The sequence below is a fragment of the Megalobrama amblycephala genome, linkage group LG19 (genome assembly GCF_018812025.1).
Source record: "Megalobrama amblycephala isolate DHTTF-2021 linkage group LG19, ASM1881202v1, whole genome shotgun sequence".
Taxonomy (NCBI): Eukaryota; Metazoa; Chordata; class Actinopteri; order Cypriniformes; family Xenocyprididae; genus Megalobrama; species Megalobrama amblycephala.
The window spans coordinates 838,083-861,266 of NC_063062.1; the positions used below are offsets into that span (position 1 = coordinate 838,083).

Here is a 23,184-nt window from a genome sequence, read left to right on the forward strand (position 1 = left end):
CACATTGAAGTTGTTTAATTGCAAACGGATTTGGATATCTCAAACGGTTTGGCCGTGGCGAGGCAACGAATTTATGGCAAGAAAAGGGAAACAAAGTGTTATAACTTCTGCATACATTAATTGATTTGATGAAACTTCGGCTTAGTCTTCGTTGTACAAGGCTGATCACATGGATGTGACTATTGTGATTCAAAGTCATAGCGCCACCAACTGGAAGCAGAAAATGTGTCACTTTCAGCATACATTGAGATCACCCTCTTATTTTACCTGATTTGCTTCAAAATTCATCAGAATAATGTTAAAACTTGGCACATGTAATCCTTTGAAAATGGGCAGGGAGGAGGGCTCTATAGTGGCACCTTGTAGTGCAGTAAATGTGGAGTGAATTTGACATAGTCCTTTGATGTTTAACCGTTTTAAGTGCCTATTGCCCGCTGTGCACAGTTGCCCTGAAGCCACCGGGGTGGCGGTGCCACCGGCTTGGGCCCGCCATCGCTGCTCGCAGCTATATTTATTATTATTTTTTTTTTTTCCGTCTTCCGGGGCATTTTGGGGGCCTTAACATGCTCAAAAACTCTTGAAAATTGGCACACACATTGGAATCCGCGGCCATTAGGACGCCGGAGAGGCTGGTACCCGGGCGTGGCAGGGGGCTCGACAGCGCCCCTTGAAAAAAGTCTGAAAATTTGGTCCATATATTAAACACGCTTGCACGTATTAGTATGAAACTCAGTACACATATAGACCTCATCGGGCCGAACAACTTTCGTGCTCTAAGTTAAACACCACGCCAACAGGAAGTCAGCTATTAAGGGTTGTTTGAAAAAACGCATGCTCTGGAATTGATATACTCCTCCTAGACGATTAATCCGATCGCCACCAAACTCGGTCAGCATGAAGTCAAGACACTGATGATTAAAAATTGCCAGGGGATTTTTGATATCTCGAACGGTTTGGCCGTGGCGAGGCAACGAATTTATGGCGAGAAAAAGGAAACAGGAAATGTGTTATAACGTCTGCATACATATATTGATCTTTATGAAACTTCACGAGTGTGTTCGTTATAGGAGTCTGATCACATGGATGTGACTATTGTGAGTCAAAGTTATAGCGCCACCAACTGGCAGCAGGAAGTGTATCACTTTTTGAAATGTTTTGAGATCACCCTCTTATTTTTACCTGATTTGCTTCAAACTTCATCAGTGTAATGTCAATACACAGCAGATGTAGACCTATGACAGGATTTTTGATATTTGAAATATTGTTGCCATGGCAACAGGTCAAACTGTAATAATATTCTTGAGTGTTTTTGAGGCTCTTAACATGCTTCAAATTGCATGAAACTCGACACACACATCAATATTGTCAACCAGTAGACATGGACAAAGCCATAGAAATGGCGTGGTGGAGGGGCTCAGTAGCGCCACCTTTTGACAAAAGTGGGGGGGTTAGTTTTTCCTACAATCACCAAACTCGGTACACATATTGTTCTCATCAAGCCGGACAATTTTCTAATTTACATTCATTAGCTCCGACCAACAGGAAGTCAGCTATTTTGGTTGAATGTTAATTTTTTGAAAAAACAGGCTATGAATTTTATACTACTGCTCCTACAGGGTTTATCCAATTTACACCAAACTTTTTTTAACTTGTTGCTAACACATTGAAGTTGTTTAATTGCAAACGGATTTTGGATATCTCAAACGGTTTGGCCGTGGCGAGGCAACGAATTTATGGCAAGAAAAGGGAAACAAAGTGTTATAACTTCTGCATACATTAATTGATTTTGATGAAACTTCGGCTTAGTCTTCGTTGTACAAGGCTGATCACATGGATGTGACTATTGTGATTCAAAGTCATAGCGCCACCAACTGGAAGCAGAAAATGTGTCACTTTCAGCATACATTGAGATCACCCTCTTATTTTTACCTGATTTGCTTCAAAATTCATCAGAATAATGTTAAAACTTGGCACATGTAATCCTTTGAAAATGGGCAGGGAGGAGGGGCTCTATAGTGGCACCTTGTAGTGCAGTAAATGTGGAGTGAATTTGACATAGTCCTTTGATGTTTAACCGTTTTAAGTGCCTATTGCCCGCTGTGCACAGTTGCCCTGAAGCCACCGGGGTGGCGGTGCCACCGGGCTTGGGCCCGCCATCGCTGCTCGCAGCTATATTTAATATTGTTTTTGAAAAACACTGGATTAAGTGAAAGAATTTAATAGGAAGGAATTTTCTTTTGTAAAGGTTTTATATAAGTTTTTATTTCTATTTATTTACTTATTTAATTTTTCTTCACCTCTCCTTTGATGTCATTCTAATCCCACACTCCAGTCTAGTAGGTGGCGGTAATGCACCTTTGAGATTAGTTGCCAACCGCCATTAAACCCGAAAGAAGAAGAAGAAGAAGATACGCATTGCTGATCGCGAGAGAAAGAACAAAGATGAATCTGAGGCAAATATCTAAATAATCCTTTCTAATATTCGAATAATATGATGTATAATATGTTGCAGACCTATTATTTAATTATATAGGGTTATTTTTAGAACGTGATTGTTGATATTGCCGCTGATGATTCCTTATTGAGAACACCTGTAAAATCCAATGCGGGTGTTAAAGCATATGAAGTTTCTAACTAATATTGTTCAATTTACTGAAAACTGAATGTTATATTTGTTATTTGAAGTTCTGGGGTGTATTCCAGAAAGCAGGGTTAACTTACTGTCACATATACCCTGAACTCTCGGTTGATTAACCCAAACCTTGCTTACTCGAGGTATGCTGGTTCCAAAAATGCATCCGGGAGTAAGTTCAGCCAACCCAGAGTATGTTCCCGGTTAACACACAAGACATTCTCAACAGAGCGACGAATCGATGATTCACCATGGAAACAGAAGCTAAGAAAAAGCGCGCCATTCTACTTCATTATTCTTCTTTTGTTTAATGGCGATTTACATAACCTACTTGGTGCACAGCACCACCTATTGGGTGGTTATGCAATCATTTTTTATTCTTAATATTGTTTGATGCTAATTATTTAATAAGATATCACATATATGATATGTATTTTATTATAGAAATTATAGCATAGAAAATGTCCTGTTATAAAGATTAAGAAGTAGATCCATGTGTGCTATGACAATAAAATTCATATATTAGAATTGAATAAACATTTATATATTGTATAATATAACATTGTGTATATAACTGTAACTATATAACAAATTTAGATACATTAATATAACCATATTGATAATATAACACACATCTAAATTCCTCTTAAGCTAACTAACCCTTGAACATAACCTGCTCCGGAGCAGGTTATGTTCAGAGAGCAAGTTGCTATGGTTACTTACATACCCTAAAAGTTACCTCCGTTTTTGGAACCGAAAGTTGAGGTTATCCGCTTACTTACTCTTAAACATACCCAGGTATGTCACATAACCTGCTTTCTGGAATACCCCCCAGAAGTGTTTTATGTGTGTAATAGTTTCTGAAGGAGTGTGAAATGTGATAATATTTCATTTAAGCACTTAAATGCTATATTGCACATGATGTCATATTCTGGTATGTTTATATATGTTGAATGTGAGAGAAAAGGGTTTTTGAACACTATTTTAATATAGATTGATGGTTGATTGAATAATGTGTAGTGTATATTGTGTTGTTCTAAAGGAAATGGTGTGTAAATGCTTTTGAAACTTAAGACGCTGTTTGTATAAACAGGTCAGATTTTTTTTTGTGATTGGATTGAACCCTTCAGACACAGAGATGGCGAGCCTCCCAACCGAACTACTGTTGATTTGAGAGAAACGCAGATGGAGAAGTCCTGTGCATACCCATGGATTAGTGCTTTCTACTGATCAGGTGGAATCCATTTCATTGAGTATATACTGATCGGTAGGATCTGACTTTTCCTTCAACGATTACTTCGCACTATTGACTGTTGAACAGCTTTCATCTACACCAAAAAGACTTTTGCACACACTAACATATTTTTCCACTTTGGATGACAAAGGAACATTCATTTATACACAGACTGAGAAGTTTTTGACTGTTATATTGTTTGAAGAGTTTGAATTGTTTTCAAATTGTTTCGAATTGAACTATTGTGATATTGTACTTTTCTTTTTCTCATTTGAAGTGTTTTAATTTTGGTTAATCTTTTCTGTGAGTGAAATATAAAAGTGTTGAACAAAAAAACTAAAAACCCAAAGATAAGAAAAGCTCTTATTAAACTAAATGTTGGTGAAACTGAATATCTATAAACCAAAACAGAGACTAAACAACTGAAACATAAATTGAATAACTAGAAGCAAATAGGAGAAAAGCTATTTAAATACTGAACAGAGCTCTAAGATATCACAAAGAACAACAGGGGATTGAAAAGAACAATTATTTAATTTGGTTTTATTTATTTGTATCTAATAGTTGTTGTGATCATGTTACATCTGCTTCCATTATTATTTTTGCACAAACAAAATACATTGAGTCAATTTCAGTTATTGTCTGTGTCCTTGTGTGCCTTGATCACTTACTCTCCTATAACGAACCTAATCACTGGAGTAATTTCTGTTAATTTTTTTTTTTTTTTTTTTTTTTTACAATACAAGAGAATTGTTCTTTTATGCAACGTATAATTTACATGAAACATTAAACGTATACAACCATTTTTTTATCATGTAAATTAAATGTTTTTACATTAAAATACATAGCTACATTACATAAAGTACCTTTACAACTATTTACAACAGAACTTAGGTTTAACATCAGAAAAACACAAAGCACTAGTGCATTTCCACTGTCCACTGCATATCTACCAACAGGTTTGCAGCGCTGACTCATGTAACATGACTCATGACAGTTGACATGATGTAACCGATATTTTCAAAAAGGGGGAAGAATAAAAGAAATTAACTCTCAAATCAAACCATAAAATATTTGAACATACAAAACAGATTTATGATCCATTCAAATTTTGTCTTGGTCATCATAGCTTTAAAATTCTTGCCTGTTACAATTAGTCATGCTCAGCAGGTATATTTGATATGTCAGTGCAAGTTTCTTTTAGCTAAAACAACTGACACATTTAACATAAAAAACAAAGTCATAAAACTCTAAAATGCACACACAGCCACGCCATGTAAGGACGCTCGGCTCACTGTTGCCACGTCTGGGATTGGGATGCTTTTACACTTGTGCTGTGATTATGCTACACAGCAAAAACTGCAGTGTTAAATTAACTCTCCTGGGAGTACATGTGAGACCATACTCAAGAGTGTTAAAGTGTTAAAATAAGAGTGTTAAAAGAACACTGAAGCAGTGTTAAAGTTAATGAGATAATTAAGTGACTAATTGAGTGATGATTGAGCATTTATTGAAGACACCTGATGATAACAAGCAGAATCACCAAAGGAGAAAATCACAATTTTTAAGCCACCATCGTGGAGATGAGTGTTTGTTTTAGTTGGGCTCTTGTCCCTTGACTTTTTAAAATAACATTTTGTTTGGGCTGTTTTAACTGAGTTATAACATCCAGACAAACAAATGGAAAAAATGATCAGGTGGTGTTGGTTATGTTTTCACATAATCATTATTTGATCTGAATCACTGAACTCATTTAGAGCCCAATCTCTGAGTTAGGTTTACATTATTGATTACAGCAGCACTGATTCTACAGCACAAGATCAGCTTTATCAATATGATCTGAAGGATTTTACAAACAGTAGTTCTGATCAAAAAAAAAAATCTTTCTCTTAGGCACACACAGACATCAAGAATCAGCCTGTGAATCTCAACAGTGGTGACCATCACAAAGCATGTTGCAGTGCATTCTGGGAGCCACCTGTAACCCCCTAAAGTTTTACAGTGTTATATAAGTTCAATGCAGTACTGTAGTTTTCCTGTAGGGGTCACTGCATGATCTGGTTAATAGAGGTGTAAAGATTTAGAGAAGAAGACTGATCGTAGCTGGTACGCACGAGGTGATCAAGCGCTGCATTTGAAATATTATATCTTCATTAAAAGTACTTTCTGATGTTTTAAAATTGTAAACTTTTCATATAAATTGTTACAGTATGTTCATGAGTTTCAAAACGGATTCGAATTCACATTGATGTCGATTGAGAAGTTATTTCTGCAAACTGGTGAGTTTCTATGTTAACAGAAATATTAAGTCGATGTTTTAAACTGATTTAATGATCAGAAAGGATTGTATATATATTAGTGTACGGGAAAAAAACAGTCAGAGTTAAAAGAAGTTTATTGAAAATGTTTTTTTGTGTTTCAATACACTTTGCAAACGGATATTATTATTCTTGTTAAATGTATTTTATGATGTTCCCTGTGTATATGGAGGAAAAAGATGATTTAGATGTGAAAAGTGAGTATTTTGAGATGCAGATGATCAACCTGTGTGTTAAACAGATTTATCCGTGCGTTTATTATGCTCACGTGTATTGAAGTTAAATTGCTAAGCTAACACGTGTGAGTGAAGCCTGTGAGTAATGCTTCTGATGATTTATTTACTCATATGGAGTTTGTGACAAGCTAATGTGAATCTTTAGAGATGTTAACTCTGAATTGTGCTGTTTTGTGTAGACTGTTTTTTTTTTTATTGCCTGATTCCATCCTGTGACCTGATCAACTGTGAGTTTATGTGATCTACAGCGAGCCAGACCCTGTGATTCTGTGAAGGCCTTATTGCTGACGTTCAACTCGAACCTGTTTGCATCGCTGGATTCTTTCAGTCACAGCTAAGCTGTTACTTTGAACACACTACCCAGGTAGTAAGAAAAAAAAAGGCCTTATACATACATTCATATTTTTTTGCACTACACACCAACTTGTGAAAGAACCAGGAGGACTTTTGGACAATTTCTTTTTTTTTCTTTTTCTTTTTCTTTCTCTGACCCATTTTGCACAACTTGGACTAAATATCGTATTTTTTTCCCATTCCAGCAGTGTTGTGAGATACAGCAAAGTATTAACTTGTTTCTTCTTTTTATTATTTTTTTTGTTACATGTACAATAAATGTGCTGGCTGTTAGCTGCTTCATATAATTTGGCCCAAATCTCATTCTTATCCTCCCAAGAGTCGAACCTAGCCCTATAACTATTCAGAGTAATATAACATAGTGTCATACTGACAACTGTTGCCGTGTTACACCCCTTTTTGTGGTGAGTACAGCCAGGAGGATAACTACAGCCTGAGCACAAGTTATTTGGTTTTGATATTTTTTTTATTATTATTTTCTGTAAAAGTTTTGCGAAGTGATTAAGCAAAATGAGTGTTTCAGATATTGAGAGACGCTACAATGTCAAAGCAAAATGTGCTGTGTGTGTGTTAGGCATTACTGATACAGATGCTGATGATGAAATTGCTGACACCCTTACAAAATATGGAGTTGTGGTGAAAGTAGTGAGAGTAGCCCCCAGTACTATACAGTCAGGGCAGTCTACTGTAGTAGTAGAGTTTGATACACAAACTCCTGTTGCACTCATGGAGCCTGATTTCCCCCTAGAGATAAAAAAATGTGCGAAACCCCACAGTTACCTGGCATGTAGATAGTGTCAAAGTGTTAGCCCCACTCACTAAACAGTCCCATGCCCAAGCTGAACATTCTTCTCTGGATTCAAGTGAGAACAGTTGCGATGATGACATCTTCTGACCACAGCACTTCCATCCTGCAAAGATATAAAAAGAAATCGCAGTCTAAAAGATCAAAAATGAAATCTGATCCAGTAGTGAGGAAAAAGACTCCAAAGTCTGCACTGGATGCACTTACTCCTGATGAATTAAACCCACCTGAGGTGCAACGCATAGTTGTTGAACATGTCATTAAAAATGACGCTTCTGCAGTGGAGGCACATTCAAAATGGCTGCGTTCCTTCTCTGGCTGAGTTCCAAAACCCCCAGGTGAAGCCGATTTTGATACATGGTGCCTCCATGTTGACCTTTTGCTTCAAGATTCTCTCCCTCCAGATGTTCAGCGGAGGAGGATCCTTGAAAGTCTCTTACCACCAACCTCAGATGTGGTCAAGCAACTTGGTTCCGCTGCCCCTCCACAAGATTATGTGAAACTTCTTGATTCTGCTTATGGGCTGGTGGAGGATGGCGATGAGATCTTTGCCAGGTTCTTAAATACTCACCAGGACACGGGCGAGAAAGCTTCTGACTACCTACAGAGATTGCAGACCATCCTTAGCACTGCTGTCAGGCGGAATGGAGTAAAGCAGTCCTCTGCAAATCGCCACTTACTGAAACCGTTCCAGCGTGGGTGCTGGGATCATTCCCTGATACTTACCCTTCAGCTTGAGTCTAAAACAAAGACACCACCTGACTTTGCTGAGCTGTTGTTACTTCTCAGAACTGAAGAGGACAGAAGAGCTGCAAAACTTGATAGGATGCAGCGACACATAGGCAGTTCAAAGCATAAGGTTACAAGTCACACACAGCTTGCTACTGATGTCTCTGCTTATGGCGACCCTGGTGTGTTGCAAGCTTGCCTGTCTGAGACTGAGGCATTGATGAAGCAAGTGGCCGATCTGCAAATGCAGTTAAACTCCTCCAAGTCTAAAAAGAAAGGACATGAGCCCAAGTTAGTGGAAAGCTCAAAAGTCATGCCAGCTAAAGCAGAAATAAATGTGCAGCAAGTAACAAGTAAACCTCCAAAGCCATGGTTCTGCTTTAGATGTGGAGAAGATGGCCATGTAGCCAGACTATGCGAAGGCTCCATTAACAAAGCCCTAGTAGACCAGAAGTACAAAGAGCTTAAAGTCAAACAGGATGACTGGACAAGGAGGAACGGAATGCCGTTAAACCGGTTCGGGTTTCAGTAATGGGACATACTGGGGCTCTTTGCAGAAAGAAACGTCCCAATGGATTGAATGGAGATAGAATAGAGAGTCAAGCCCATTCCAGTGTTTCAGCCAATGACATTGAGTTAAGTCCTAGCATTATAGGTCCCAGATGCACTGCTGAAATTGTCATTTAAGGGAAACCCTGTATGTCTCTTCTCAATTCAGGGTCACAGGTGACAACTGTCTCCAAGTCATTCTATGACACTCACTTGTCGTCCCATCCAATCCTCTCTCTAGATAATCTCATTGAGGTCGAAGGAGCTGGAGGGCAAACTGTGCCCTATTTGGGCTACATTGAAGTGAGCATGCATTTCCCTGAAGATATCACTGGAAAAGCTGAAACTGTCACCACGCTAGCACTCGTCACTCCTGACTACAAATTCAATCTTGAAATCCCAGTACTTATTGGCACTAACACTCTAGATGCTTTGTTCAAGTCCTGTGTCACAAGCAGTGAAGGCCATGCTGTTTTCAACAGGCGACATCCATACTCCCCTTTAGTCCAGAACCTGTTGCGCAGATACACAATTGATCGACAAAATGGCAAAGTTGGCCAAGTCAGATTTAAAGGGAAACAGAACGCCAGAATACCTGCTGGTCAAAAGGTAGTCCTGGATGGATATGTTAGAGGCGTGTCTACAGCCGGAAATTCTCCCCTTGTGGTAGAGCCGTGTGCTCACTCCAGTCTTCCAGGTGGTTTGCTTCTTTGCAATTATGTCCTCACAAGTCCCAGAAGATCATCATTCAAAGTTCCTATCCTTCTTCAGAATGAAACCGCTCATGAAATCACCCTTCCGAGAAAATGTCGCTTAGCCGAGCTTTATGTTCCATCTGCTTTGTCTTCACTGAAGGACACCTCTGTTGGTCAGAAAGAGCCAGATGTTCCACCTGCCTCCACTGTAGTTAGCTGCAATGCCATGTGTTCTACCAGCCCTGATAACAAGATCACTTTCGATTTCACCAACTCGCCTCTCTCTGAAGAATGGAGGAACAGAATTGCAGAAAAGCTCAATTCCATTTCTGAGGTTTTTGCTATGAATGATCTTGATTATGGACACACCATGGCAGTTAAGCACAGAATCTGCCTGTCTGACCCAACCCCTTTCAAGCAGAGAGTAAGGCCCATCCATCCTTCTGATTATGAGGCTGTTAGACTTCACCTTCAGGAACTCCAGGACGCAAACATCATCCGTGAGTCTGAAAGTCCATTCGCTTCACCCATAGTCGTCGTGAAGAAGAAAAATGGTTCCATTCGGCTCTGCGTGGACTATAGAAAGTTAAATAATCAAACAATAAAGGATGCGTATGCACTGCCAAATATTAAAGAGACATTCTCCGCCTTAACAGGATCCAGATGGTTTTCTGTTATGGACTTGAAATCGGGGTACTATCAAGTTGAGGTTGAAGAGGAGGATAAATATAAGACAGCGTTTGTGACACCCATGGGATTCTGGGAGTTTAACCGGATGCCACAGGGGGTGACGAATGCTCCCAGCACCTTTCAGCGTGTTATGGAGAAATGTGTGGACAGCCTCCATCTGAAAGAAGTTCTTGTGTTTCTTGATGATTTAATCGTTTTTTTCAAGCAGTCTAGAGGAACACGAGGAACAACTCATGAAGGTCTTGAACAAATTAAAAGAGTTTGGTCTAAAGCTGTCCCCAGACAAATGTCGGTTCTTCATGAAGTCCGTAAAGTACCTTGGACACATTGTTTCTGAAAACGGTGTGGAGACTGACCCCGATAAAATCTCAGCACTTACTACCTGGCCGAAACCCACTAACATCAGTGAGCTAAAGTCTTTCCTTGGGTTTACTGGATACTATCGGAGGTTTGTCAGGGACTACTCGAAGATCGCAAAGCCCTTAAATGCACTTGACAGCTGGTTACTGTCCTCCCCGAAAGAAAAAGGGGTCCAAACCTCTCTCCAACGCTGACTTTAGGAAGCCTTTTGGCAGTAGATGGACAACCGAGTGTGATGTTTCCTTTCAGACATTAATTTCAAAGCTCACCACTGCCCCAGTGTTGGGGTTTGCAAACCCAAAGTTGCCGTATATCCTCCATACAGATGCCAGCCTGCATGGCTTGGGTGCTGCCTTATACCAGGAGCAAGATGGCCACCTCAGGGTTATTGCATTCGCCAGCAGAGGGCTATCCAATTGTGAGAAATGTTACCCCACCCACAAGCTAGAATTTTTAGCCTTGAAGTGGGCAATAACAGACAAATTCTATGATTATCTTTATGGGGTAGAGTTTGTCGTAATGACAGACAATAATCCGTTAACATATATATTGACATCGGCCAAGCTCGACGCTGCTGGGCACCGCTGGCTTGCTTCCTTGTCCAACTTCAATTTCAGCCTTCAGTACCGAGCAGGAAAGAAAAATCAAGATGCCGATGGTCTGTCCCGGCGACCACACTCTCAGCCAGACACTGATTTCAGTTCTAAAACTGAGGATGACCGTATCCATCAATTCATTTCTCAGTTCATGAAAGAGGGAAATGGAACTTCATTCACAAATGAGGCAGTGAAAGCCATTTGCCAGAAACACCATTTGTCTGAGGTGGAAGAAGAGGAAAATTCTTTACCTGCTGCTTTGGAATGTTTGGCCATGTATGCTGATGCCATTCCAGCAGAGTTCTTGCAGGCAGATTTGCTTCCTGGGTTAAGCACTCTCCCCAGAATGTCACCACAAGAGTGGATTGCAGAACAGTCTAGGGACCCCACAATAAGTAGAGTGATTGAGCTCTTGCATAGCGGTAAACGACTCTCTTATCGTGTCAGACGTCATGAAACCCGAGAAGTTCAGCTGATGCTCAGAGTGATGGATCAATTCATATTCATTGACGGAGTACTACACAGAAAACGTATGAACAGAGGGAATTTGTCCTATCAACTCGTTCTTCCTCAGAAGTTCAGGGAGATTGCACTTGAAGCCCTGCATGACTCAATTGGTCATATGGGAGGAGAACGGACTTTAGACCTGGTCCGCACACGCTTTTACTGGCCGAGGATGTTCTTAGATGTTGAACGCAAAGTCAATACTTGCGAGAGGTGCATCAGGAGGAAGGCCAAGGCCGAAAGAGCATTCCCCTTAGTTAATATACAAACCAGCAGGCCACTAGAACTTGTCTGTATGGACTATCTCTCTAGAACCTGATGGCCGTGGTACGAAGAACATCCTAGTTATCACGGACCATTTTACTAAATACGCGGTGGCAGTCCCTACGGTTGATCAGAAAGCAAAAACTGTTGCCAAAACTCTGTGGAATCACTTCTTTGTGCATTACGGGATTCCAGAACGTTTGCACAGCGACCAAGGTCGTGACTTTGAGTCTGCTGTAATTAAGGATCTTTGTCTCTTGCTAGGGATAAAAAAAGACTCGGACGACACCCTACCACCCACGTGGGAATCCCGTAGAAAGGTTTAACCGCACACTTCTTCAAATGCTTGGTACTCTTGAAGAAGAAGACAAAGTGAGATGGCGTGACCATGTTCAACTGTTGGTGCATGCCTATAACTGTACCAAAAATGATACAACTGGTTTCTCTCCTTATCAGTTAATGTCTGGGAGACAGCCCAGCCTTCCCATTGACGTGGCTTTTGGTATCACACCAGAAGGGGGGAAGAAAGTCACTCACACAGAGTATGTCAAAAAGCTGCAAGAGAGTTTACAAGAGAGTTACCGGATTGCTGTTGAGCACAGCGAGAAGATGGCTCTTCGTAACAAACAAAGGTACGATTTGAGGGTGAGAGAGTCCACCTTGCATGTTGGGGACCGTGTCCTTGTCAAAAATGTAGTAATAAGAGGCAAACATAAGATTGCTGAACGATGGAGCAAAATAATTTATCAAGTGGTCAAACAGATAAATGAATCTCCTGTTTATGTAGTGAAGCCTCTTACGACGAATGGTCCAGAAAAAACACTCCATCGAGATTTGCTTTTGCCTTGTGGGTTCTTGACTCCCACCAATCCCACGGATGAAAGTGACAGAGAGGAGAGGAAGCAGAAGAATTCTTGTCCTACAGACACATTGTTAGCGAATGAATTAAGTTACCCAGATGAAGTCGTCCAAGAACCAGTCCAAGACCATGATGCAGAGATGGATTATTATTTCCTTCAAACCACACGAGAGACATCACATCCTACCATAACCATCATTAAAGAAGTGCCTTACAATAAAGCCATGACTGAGGATACAATTGGAACTACATTGAATCCTAATGCAAGGCCGTTTGAACCTTCAGGAACTAACAAAGGTCTGCACTTACCTGGAGAAACCCTGGAGAGTAATCACTTACCTGAAGAAACCCTGACGGAGGATAACTTACCTGGGAAGTCCCTGGAAAAGATGAAACCTGTCAAAGGTCTGAATTCTAAATCCACTGATGAAAATGAGGATGAGTCCAATCAGAAGTTGATTGTTAATGATGCTGAACCTGTTGAGCAAAGAGAGAATAATGAAGAAGAAGAAGAAGAAAACAAAAACAGTGAAACTGTGACTGTGGAGCATGATCTAGAAAATAAAGACATACCTGCTCAAGAGATTCCAGAGCTCAGACGTTCTACACGACATAGGGAACAACCTGATAGACTGAACTATAAGTCATTAGGAAACCCTTTGGCATTAGTCATGCATTCCTTATTAGAAGGTCTAAACCTAGCTTTCACACGAGCCCTTGAACCTGATACTTTCCCTCAAGTTAGAGTACTAGCACCTGATACTTCTGAACTCTTATAAATTCATTACATGCAGAGACTCATGCAGGTTCAGGAGGGGAGGATGTAACCCCCTAAAGTTTTACAGTGTTATATAAGTTCAATGCAGTACTGTAGTTTTCCTGTAGGGGTCACTGCATGATCTGGTTAATAGAGGTGTAAAGATTTAGAGAAGAAGACTGATCGTAGCTGGTATGCACGAGGTGATCAAGCGCTGCATATGAAATATTATATCTTCATTAAAAGTACTTTCTGATGTTTTAAAATTGTATACTTTTCATATAAATTGTTACAGTATGTTCACGAGTTTCAAAACGGATTCGAATTCACATTGATGTCGATTGAGAAGTTATTTCTGCAAACTCTGGTGAGTTTCTATGTTAACAGAAATATTAAGTCGATGTTTTAAACTGATTTAATGATTAGAAAGGATTGTATATATATTAGTGTACGGGAAAAAAAACAGTCAGAGTTAAAAGAAGTTTATTGAAAATGTTTTTTTGTGTTTCAATACACTTTTTGCAAACGGATATTAGGGAAACAGATAAATTTTATTCTTGTTAAATGTATTTTATGATGTTCCCTGTGTATATGGAGGAAAAAGATGATTTAGATGTGAAAAGTGAGTATTTTGAGATGCAGATGATCAACCTGTGTGTTAAACAGATTTATCCGTGCGTTTATTATGCTCACGTGTATTGATGTTAAATTGCTAAGCTAACACGTGTGAGTGAAGCCTGTGAGTAATGCTTTTGATGATTTATTTACTCATATGGAGTTTGTGACAAGCTAATGTGAATCTTTAGAGATGTTAACTCTGAATTGTGTTGTTTTGTGTAGACTGTTTTTTTTTTATTGCCTGATTCCATCCTGTGACCTGATCAACTGTGAGTTTATGTGATCTACGGCGAGCCAGACCCTGTGATTCTGTGAAGGCCTTATTGCTGACGTTCAACTCGAACCTGTTTGCATCGCTGGATTCTTTCAGTCACAGCTAAGCTGTTACTTTGCACACACTACCCGGGTAGTAAGAAAAAAAAAGGCCTTATACATACATTCATATTTTTTTTTGCACTACACACCAACTTGTGAAAGAACCAGGAGGACTTTTGGACAATTTCTTTTTTTTTTCTTTTTCTTTTTCTTTCTCTGACCCGTTTTGCACAACCTGGACTAAATATCGTATTTTTTCCCCATTCCAGCAGTGTTGTGAGATACAGCAAAGTATTAACTTGTTTCTTCTTTTTATTATTTTTTTTTGTTACATGTACAATAAATGTGCTGGCTGTTAGCTGCTTCATACAATTTGGCCCAAATCTCATTCTTATCCTCCCAAGAGTCGAACCTAGCCCTATAACTATTCAGAGTAATATAACATAGTGTCATACTGACAACTGTTGCCGTGTTACACACCAATCAAAATTCATCCATGGCTCCCATCATGCATTGCTGCATGAATAAATTATGAGCTTTGTAAGGCCCGCCCAATCAGCCCAACGGCAGTTTCCCACCGGGCGGGGAAGGTTTCATGCACGTTCGGTCTTTTCAGCGTGGCAAAGTAGTTTAATTCCAATTAAACGTTTATCTGACTCCATTTTATTATGACCTCGAATTTAGGTTAGAATACCAATTGATAATTGACAATTTATACAATAATTTATTTAGACATTTGATTATTCAGTTTAACTCTTTACTCTTATTGTACTCGTTCATTCGGTTCTCAGAGTCGCACAGGGTCCTCGCACCAGCTGTTATGCGGGCCCACGATCACAAACTCGCCAGTCTGATCAATAACCAGAGGTTATGGCTAAAGCAATTTAACAATGCTGCCAATGCTTGCTATTGTTAAAAGGTACCCATGTAGCCCCATACAATCGCCTATATAACAACTTAGTTAAAGCTCCGACAATAATCGGGGGTTATGACCAGTACTATGAGGTAATGTTGCCCCTCGATAGTAATTTATCTGGCCCCATATAGTTAATAATATAACTATATAACAACTTAATTAAAGCAGAGGCAATGACCAGAGGTTATGACTAGTACACCTTGTCTAGCCCCATATAGTGAATGCGATTGCATAACAACTTAGTTAAAGTCAAGCAGTTAGTCAGAAATCTAGAATCTCGCCAGATGTGCCCCATGCTCCATACAATCCGAGATCTAGTATGTACTTAACCCTGGTCGTAGATTTGCGGTAACAACGGATACATCGTAATCTACTGAAGTCAATAATTTCAGAGTAAGTCAGAATAAAGCCAAATGTAACAATTTATTAGTCAGGTAAATGTATCATGCCAATTACATAATCAATTTAAAGATGATCAATACAAAACATCAAATGCTCAGAAACAGAGTAAAAGATGCATACCTGACATTATAAAAATACACATTGCTAAGTGTCCTGGACACTCAGCAATGTGGGCTGATCTGATCTGATTACAGGATCGCGCCCTGAGCCTCCTGCAACATCTCTTTAAATACTCAGGCCAAGACAGAAACTTCTTTCAAATGGAAACATGAATTCACAATTGGAATTTGCATTAATCAGGGTCCCAGACTGAGTAGTTTACACCTTTTTGGGGACAGAAGGCCATTTGCATGAAAGACCCTGTGGAGGTGGACACACCCATTACAGAGAGCGAAATATCCCTAAAATCTTTAAACCTTTATTACCTTCTGGTTTACTTCTATGGGAATGAGACCTTTGTACCAGTCGCACTGAGACATTTCAAATGACACCAAACATGTATAAAGTTGTATGATAACTGTTCACATTAAACCATATAGATTTTGGGTGAATTTCAGGTCATCTCCGCATGTAGGGAGAAGAGGGGGTGAAGGAAAGGAAATGTAGATTAAGGCATTGCTGAGGTGTGATCGACTTGTGATGATTGCGTGATTGCGTCTCAAATGGGGATGCTAATTTTGCAAGAGAGAGTTCAGATGTTAATTTCCTTTGTTTTCTCAAAGTGTAGCCCTTTCTTGGTCCAGACAGTCCGGCATTAGTCTTACAGCTGAATTGTCTTAGTAATTTCCTTTATTCTCATATTTTATTTTGTTCTGTTTATGCGACTTTTTAGTAGCTTGTTTTCTAATGTTCAGAGTTGATCTGTTGATCAGAATATGTTGCTTGTCACAGTCGTTGAGATTCACAGGCTGATTCTTGATGTCTGTGTGTACCTAAGAGAAAGATTTTTTTTTTTTTTTTTGATCAGAACTACTGTTTGTGAAATCCTTCAGATCATATTGATAAAGCTGATCTTGTGCTGTAGAATCAGTGCTGCTGTAATCAATAATGTAAACCTAACTCAGAGATTGGGCTCTAAATGAGTTCAGTGATTCAGATCAAATAATGATCATATGAAAACATAACCAACATCACCTGATCATTTTTTCCATTTGTTTGTTTGGATGTTATAACTCAGTTAAAACAGCCCAAACAAAATTTTATTTTAAAAAGTCAAGGGTCAAGAGCTCAACTAAAACAAACACTCATCTCCACGATGGTGGCTTAAAAATTGTGATTTTCTCCTTTGGTGATTCTGCTTGTTATCATCAGGTGTCTTCACTAATGCTCAATCATCACTCAATTAGTCACTTAATTATCTTATTAACTTTAACACTGCTTCAGTGTTCTTTTAACACTCTTTATATTAACACTTTAACACTCTTGAGTATGGTCTCACATGTACTCCCAGGAGAGTTAATTTAACACTGCAGTTTTTGCTGTACATTTGGGATAGTTTTGATGCGCAGACCTGGCAACCCTCTACTCCAAAGCCCCACCCCTTTCATGCACTCCGAAGTGCGTAGCCCCTGAATAGAGGGTATGCACGTGACGTCACCGTCAACCGTTACGACTGCGGTCACGCCCACTGAGTGGCAAAAGACTAAGCGGCAGCATTGGTTTTCAGCGTGAATGTCGCGAAAAACACAAAATACTTCCAAAACGGGAAAGAGCTTTGTGATTGACTGTACAAATAGCTTTGACACAAAACCTGAGGTATATATTTAAAAACTGCAGAAAGCTACAGAAAAAAAGCAGCAAATGGATCACTGCAATTCACAGAAACAAGTGGACTCCAGCACAGAAAAATGGATTTGCAGTTATCGTTTTGTGTCAAATTGTTGGATTACTGTATATATTGTATTGTTATATATTATGTTGACAACTCATCAATTAAATATTTACCATCTTATAATCTGCATAATTGGGTGTTTTTAAATAAACACTGACAAAAACTATACTATAAAACTATATATGTTTTAGGGCTGGACAATATAACATTGATATAAGTAAGTGGTTCTCAACCTTTTTTCCCAGTGGGCCGCACAATGGTCCAAGTGCAAGTCTCACGGGCTGCATATAATTTACATATGACATCATCACCAATGCAAACCAATCAGACTTAATGTTATGGTATTAGAAGATAATACTATTATTATACCTAGATGTTACACACAATAAATAACAAATAAAAACTAACTTACTATCATTAGCTTTACAATAATAATCAGATAGTAATGCTCAATGAACATACACAAACTGTATATACAATCACTTTAAGTTGCTATTTAATTCTGTATGACTGTATGACTCTCTTCAACAGCATCGCAATAGTCACCAAACAATCACACAAACCAAACGCCTTAATAAACAAATTTTTACTCAGCTCTTTTTACAAACAACATTGAGCGCATTGTAATTTCAATCTCTGACAATATCAAGCATTCTGTCATGTCTCAATCCCTCGCGCAGCATCGGATCAGCGAGCGCGCGCAGAGTTGGGCTCATTCCATTTATTATTTATTACTGATTTAAAATACATCAAATAAACACATGAATTCACAGCTCAGTCTTTTGAAATTGTTGGTTTTGCTTGTCAAGTTAGTACTTTACTACAGAGCAAACAGGAAGGCTGGCCATCTCGCTCATTAACAGCAAACTGATTCTTCCATTCTTCTTACCTTTACTGCTGATGCTACGACTGTTCTTGTCTGCATGTGTTCCTTCATTGTATGTTCCACATTTAGTTTTTCTTCTCTAATAACAAATTTGACCATTTTGAGCCCTAAATTTACAAAAATAATGGCTACTGTTTGAATTCTTCCAAAGCGCGCGCTTGTCAGTGATCGTTTCCTTAACACTAGAACCGCCGGGGGTCGCTGTATACCTACATTTTACATTTACATTTATGCATTTGGCAGACACTTTTATCCAAAGTGACTTAGATTGCATTATACTATACATTTGTATCTGATATGTGCAATCCCTGGGATTCGAACCCATGACCTTGGCATTGCTAGTGCCATGCTCTAACCACTGAGCTACAGTAAAGCCTAAAACCACCATGCGGGTAAATTTTACCCACGCACATTAGACCCATTTTTATATAGCTAAATAACATTATTTCAATAGTATTATGTCACTGTCTTCACAAAGAAGTGTCTAGAGTCATGAAATGATTGTGTTTAGTCATCAACTATATTTTTGTCCTGTTGTTTTATGTTCAAAGCTTTTTTTATGCAGGCTACACTAATCACTTTTCATAACGGTCAAGCTAAATAAGTCTGCACTGACAACGATAATTAGAAGGAAGTAAATACATATTTGGGTGGTGTAATATTATAATTAATCATATATTAAGATAACCCATGTTATTTATATTACTAAAATAGCCTATAGACAATAATGAACAGTAATAATTCACCACACTGCAGTGCATAGGACGTATGATGCGATGACAAATTCAAGCGCGCAGCTTCACCTTAATTATTTATATCCAAAGTTTATTGATGCTGTCTCTCTGTAACTATTAGCAATCCTGTCCTGAAGAACAGACTCAAGTCTAATTTTTCTCAGGGGCTCTGGATCGCTGTCAGATGAGCCGTCAGATGCTGAGCCGACCCAGGACGCGTCACTGATTTCGTCAGACTCTCATTCATTCACGGCATTTAGGGCTTCTACCTCTTCGGCATCCATAAATCGCCGACTTTTACTCCATTGTGACTTTATTTATGAAACCAATGACCGCTAATTCAGTGAGTGAAAGGAGTTGCCTAGCAATGTACAATGTTTAAACATAAGGGGACGTGAAAATGACAGCGCGAAAATACAGGCGTTATATAGAGGGTAAATTTGACCCGCGCGGCGCTTATAGGTATAAATGCCCCGTTTTTTGATCTGGTTTTATGTAAACAATTTTTAACACCAAGGGACTGTAAATTACTCAATTTTAGTAAAAGTCAATGAGTGGAAGACTTGAATGTTTATTGAAAACCTGTTATGTACATTTGAAAAACAGCCACGGGTCAAATTTACCCCGTGGCGGTTCTAGTGTTAACTGTGTGATTGCGTCACATTGCCTGATGTCTGAAAATAATAAATGCTCACCAAAATGATTTTATATGACAAATAAAGCATTATAGCTCATTTACATTTGTTTAATTCACTTTAATTTAAAATTAAAAACAAAAATAATTGTAATGCTATAATTTATTTTTTAAATTGTGGTCAGCATATGGCAGGCCGCATTCATGACGGGCCGCGGGTTGAGAACCACTGATATAAGTGATTACTCGGATTTAAACCTACCTATACTGTAGTTATATAAAATATTCACAGGCAGATTCGCTTTATGTATTTCCCCCGCGTCGAAATCAGGCACATATAAATGTCAGGGGTCTGCATATAAATGTCAACGCTTCAGAATTCAATTTTCAGACTATAGAGAATACGAACCGACGTCACGCCTCGTTGCATGCCGGGGCGGCGCCGCCATTTTGACAGGATCGCCCTCTATTACTCGTACTGAAATTAATACAGATTCTTGCTTACCTTTTGTTTTGTTTCTGCCATTAAGTGGAACGTTAACATTTTTAATGGTATCGTTTGCAGGGAATAGAAGCTATTTTATCGCATAGCATGATCATTTTATTTATTTTTATTTTTTTCACTAAAGTTTTGTAGAATTTCGTTTACAATGTTGATCTGTTTACCGTGTCACACGCTGGACGCTCACCGCTGCTTCAGCCATCGTATGAATATCCAAATAAATCTATGTGATCAACACACTGAGAAAGTCGATTCATTTATTTGTTGGAAACGTTTAAATGATGCTTAAACGAGCATATTGAGTTGGCCTACAACTTGTCATTGCAATTCCCCTTTTCCACGATCACAGATGAGGAGAATCAGAGATTATGGGTCAAATCAAGCGGACAGACGGACACGAACACACTGTATTTTTATATTTATTTTAACAAATGACAACCACACTAAGCAATTTCCTACCTTTATAAAACCGTTATGAAGAAAATGTATAAAATGCTTGCATTTTAAGTGATACTGAAAGTTTATATTTTCATCCGTTTTTCTGCATGTGCTTTATTTGTAAATAGAATTTGGTATCAGTCTAATTAATATCAGTCTAAGTGCATTAAGCGTTTTCTTGAGAGGACATGGAAACCGTTTAAGATATAAACGTGTTGCGTTCATATTTTGGGCTCATTTGCGTATCTCCACACAGTATGCTTTAATAAATATGTACAGAATTGTTTGTTTGTCACATGAAGTGTTTTTCTTGTTAAGCATTTGAATGTCCCCGTCAAGTTCTGCTAATTCACGAGCGGAGTGAGAGTCAGACTTGTAATGTTTTTTTAAACCAAACGAAATCAAAATGTTCAAAAACACTTAGCAATGTCATTCTTTTATTGAGTGATAAGCAGTGGGTTTAATCAGTGCCATTAATAATAGATTTGCCATCCGGCGTCTTCTCGTCATCTCCTCGACCTGCTTTCCCTTGCTGTTTTTACACGTAGAAAAGGTGAAAAAACGTTTTTCACTGTCTTGTTTTCTCTCAGAACGATGATCTGAGTTACTATCACAATTATCGATGCAGCATTAATGACATACAAGAGTGACATTTTTCACAATCATGACAGAAAACAAATTACTGCACTAAACTCAATAACGGAAAGGCTGCGCGATCCTGTCAAGATGGCAGATAAACAAAGAAGTTACCCAGAACTCAATGCGGCGTGACGTCAGATTCGTATTCTCTATACAATGCAAATGCAAAAATGAAAAATTTAAACCAGACGTTAATTTTCTGTTTTTCGGTTACATCATCAATGGATATTTGCCCCCCCCCCCCCCCTTTTCAATTTTACTTTTGCTAAATTATGACTTCAGAAATAATCATTTGAATAAATGAAATCTAACCGATTTTCCATTTTTTTTGTCTTGTAATGGACCCTTCGCTAAGCCACGCCCGAAAACCGCCACAGGCCAATCGTGGTTTAGCAACCGTTACTAAGCGCGGGAGGTCTGTCAAGCTTTCGAGCGAGGGAACATGCCGAAGCATTGTGCTTATGGATTGTGTTAATCTGATACCCAGTATCCTAACGGTTTAGACGGGGTGGTGGAATTTTTTCTCCCTTCTCGAAACCTAAAACCCAAGGGGAGAAGTGCCGGTGTTCTGACAATTTGTGCTACCCTGTCAGATTTTACTACCTCCCATTGAAACAGTGGGTAACGTTAGCAAAATCTGAAAAATGCTAACATTACCTATCAGATTGTGCTTCCAGCGTGATATTAACGTGGTCTATGGCTTTATTAACATCTACACTTTCCCCAACCCTAAACATACCCTTAACAATAATGCAAGTACAGTAATTGTGTTATTTATCATGACAACAATGTGTCATGATTGATCACAGGAAGCAAATGCGAGTTAACTGGTTTATTTACAATGAAGAGAGAAATGAACACAGTCACTGAATAGGCGGGCCTCTGGTGACGCAGGGATTGAGATGGCCGGCTGGTGATGCGTGGCTGTGATGAAAGGTGCTGGTGTGAAGTAATCCAAGGTCCAGACATAGAACGAGAACACGATGAACACCAAACTGGAACGGGTGAAGACACAACTAGAACTCCGGGCAGGAACAGGACGGAACAACACAGCACAGAACACCAAACAACGATGGACCCTTCGCTAAGCCCCGCCCTCCTTAGTTACTGTTGCATTAGGGCATCCTAATGTTCTCTGTTGGTTAGCCAGGAAAGTTTTCTTTACGTAAACAGAACGTTCCCTGCTGGTTTGGAGAACGTTCCCCTAACCTTCCCAGAACATTCCCGGAACGTTCCCCTAACCTCTTTTTACTCCGATATAATTTACTGTTGTAGGTTCGTTATCACTCCGCGTCCCATATGGGATAAGCGGCACGGAAGATCGTATGAATGGACGTCATTGACAGTATTGATACTACAGACAATGTCTTGTTTTGAACTTTTATTTAATCAATAGAAATATATTATAAACAATCCAAGCACATAAACCTTATGGAGGATTAAATAAAATCGAATTTATGCATTAATATGTAAGATTTTGTGAATTGTATTACTGACACTTTACCAATAGCAGATTTTACGTTTCTTAAATCTGCTGTCTGCGATTTTTGGCCCTCTAGCAGTTAATAAACAGAACTGCACGCGTCTTGCGGAGCAACATTCTAGCCGGAGCTACTTTTCTCTGTGTATGTTTATGGCGAGTCACGAAGTTACTGTGATACTCTGCGGCGAGTCCTACCAGTCTGAA

The 23,184-nt window shown here is 39.1% G+C and overlaps 1 protein-coding gene and 1 non-coding gene across 2 annotated transcripts; one reads left to right on the forward strand and one right to left on the reverse strand.

Moving 5' to 3' along the window:
* The first annotated feature begins 9,007 nt into the window (after positions 1–9,007).
* LOC125253680 lies at positions 9,008–14,515 on the forward strand. The gene is made up of 2 exons (XM_048167678.1): positions 9,008–13,949; positions 14,423–14,515. Exon 1 carries the CDS (start codon positions 9,008–9,010, stop codon positions 10,577–10,579), a length of 1,572 nt encoding a protein of 523 aa, XP_048023635.1. The 3' UTR covers positions 10,580–13,949; positions 14,423–14,515.
* A 4,335-nt stretch (positions 14,516–18,850) lies between these two features.
* Positions 18,851–18,925, reverse strand: trnaa-agc. Its single transcript has one exon. It is a non-coding gene; the product is annotated as a tRNA-Ala (tRNA).
* Between the last annotated feature and the right edge of the window lie 4,259 nt (positions 18,926–23,184).

Coding starts and splice junctions, on each gene's coding strand:
- LOC125253680 (XM_048167678.1), top strand. CDS start 9,008: ATGTCTCTTCTCAATTCAGGGTCACAGGTGACAACTGTCTCCAAGTCA.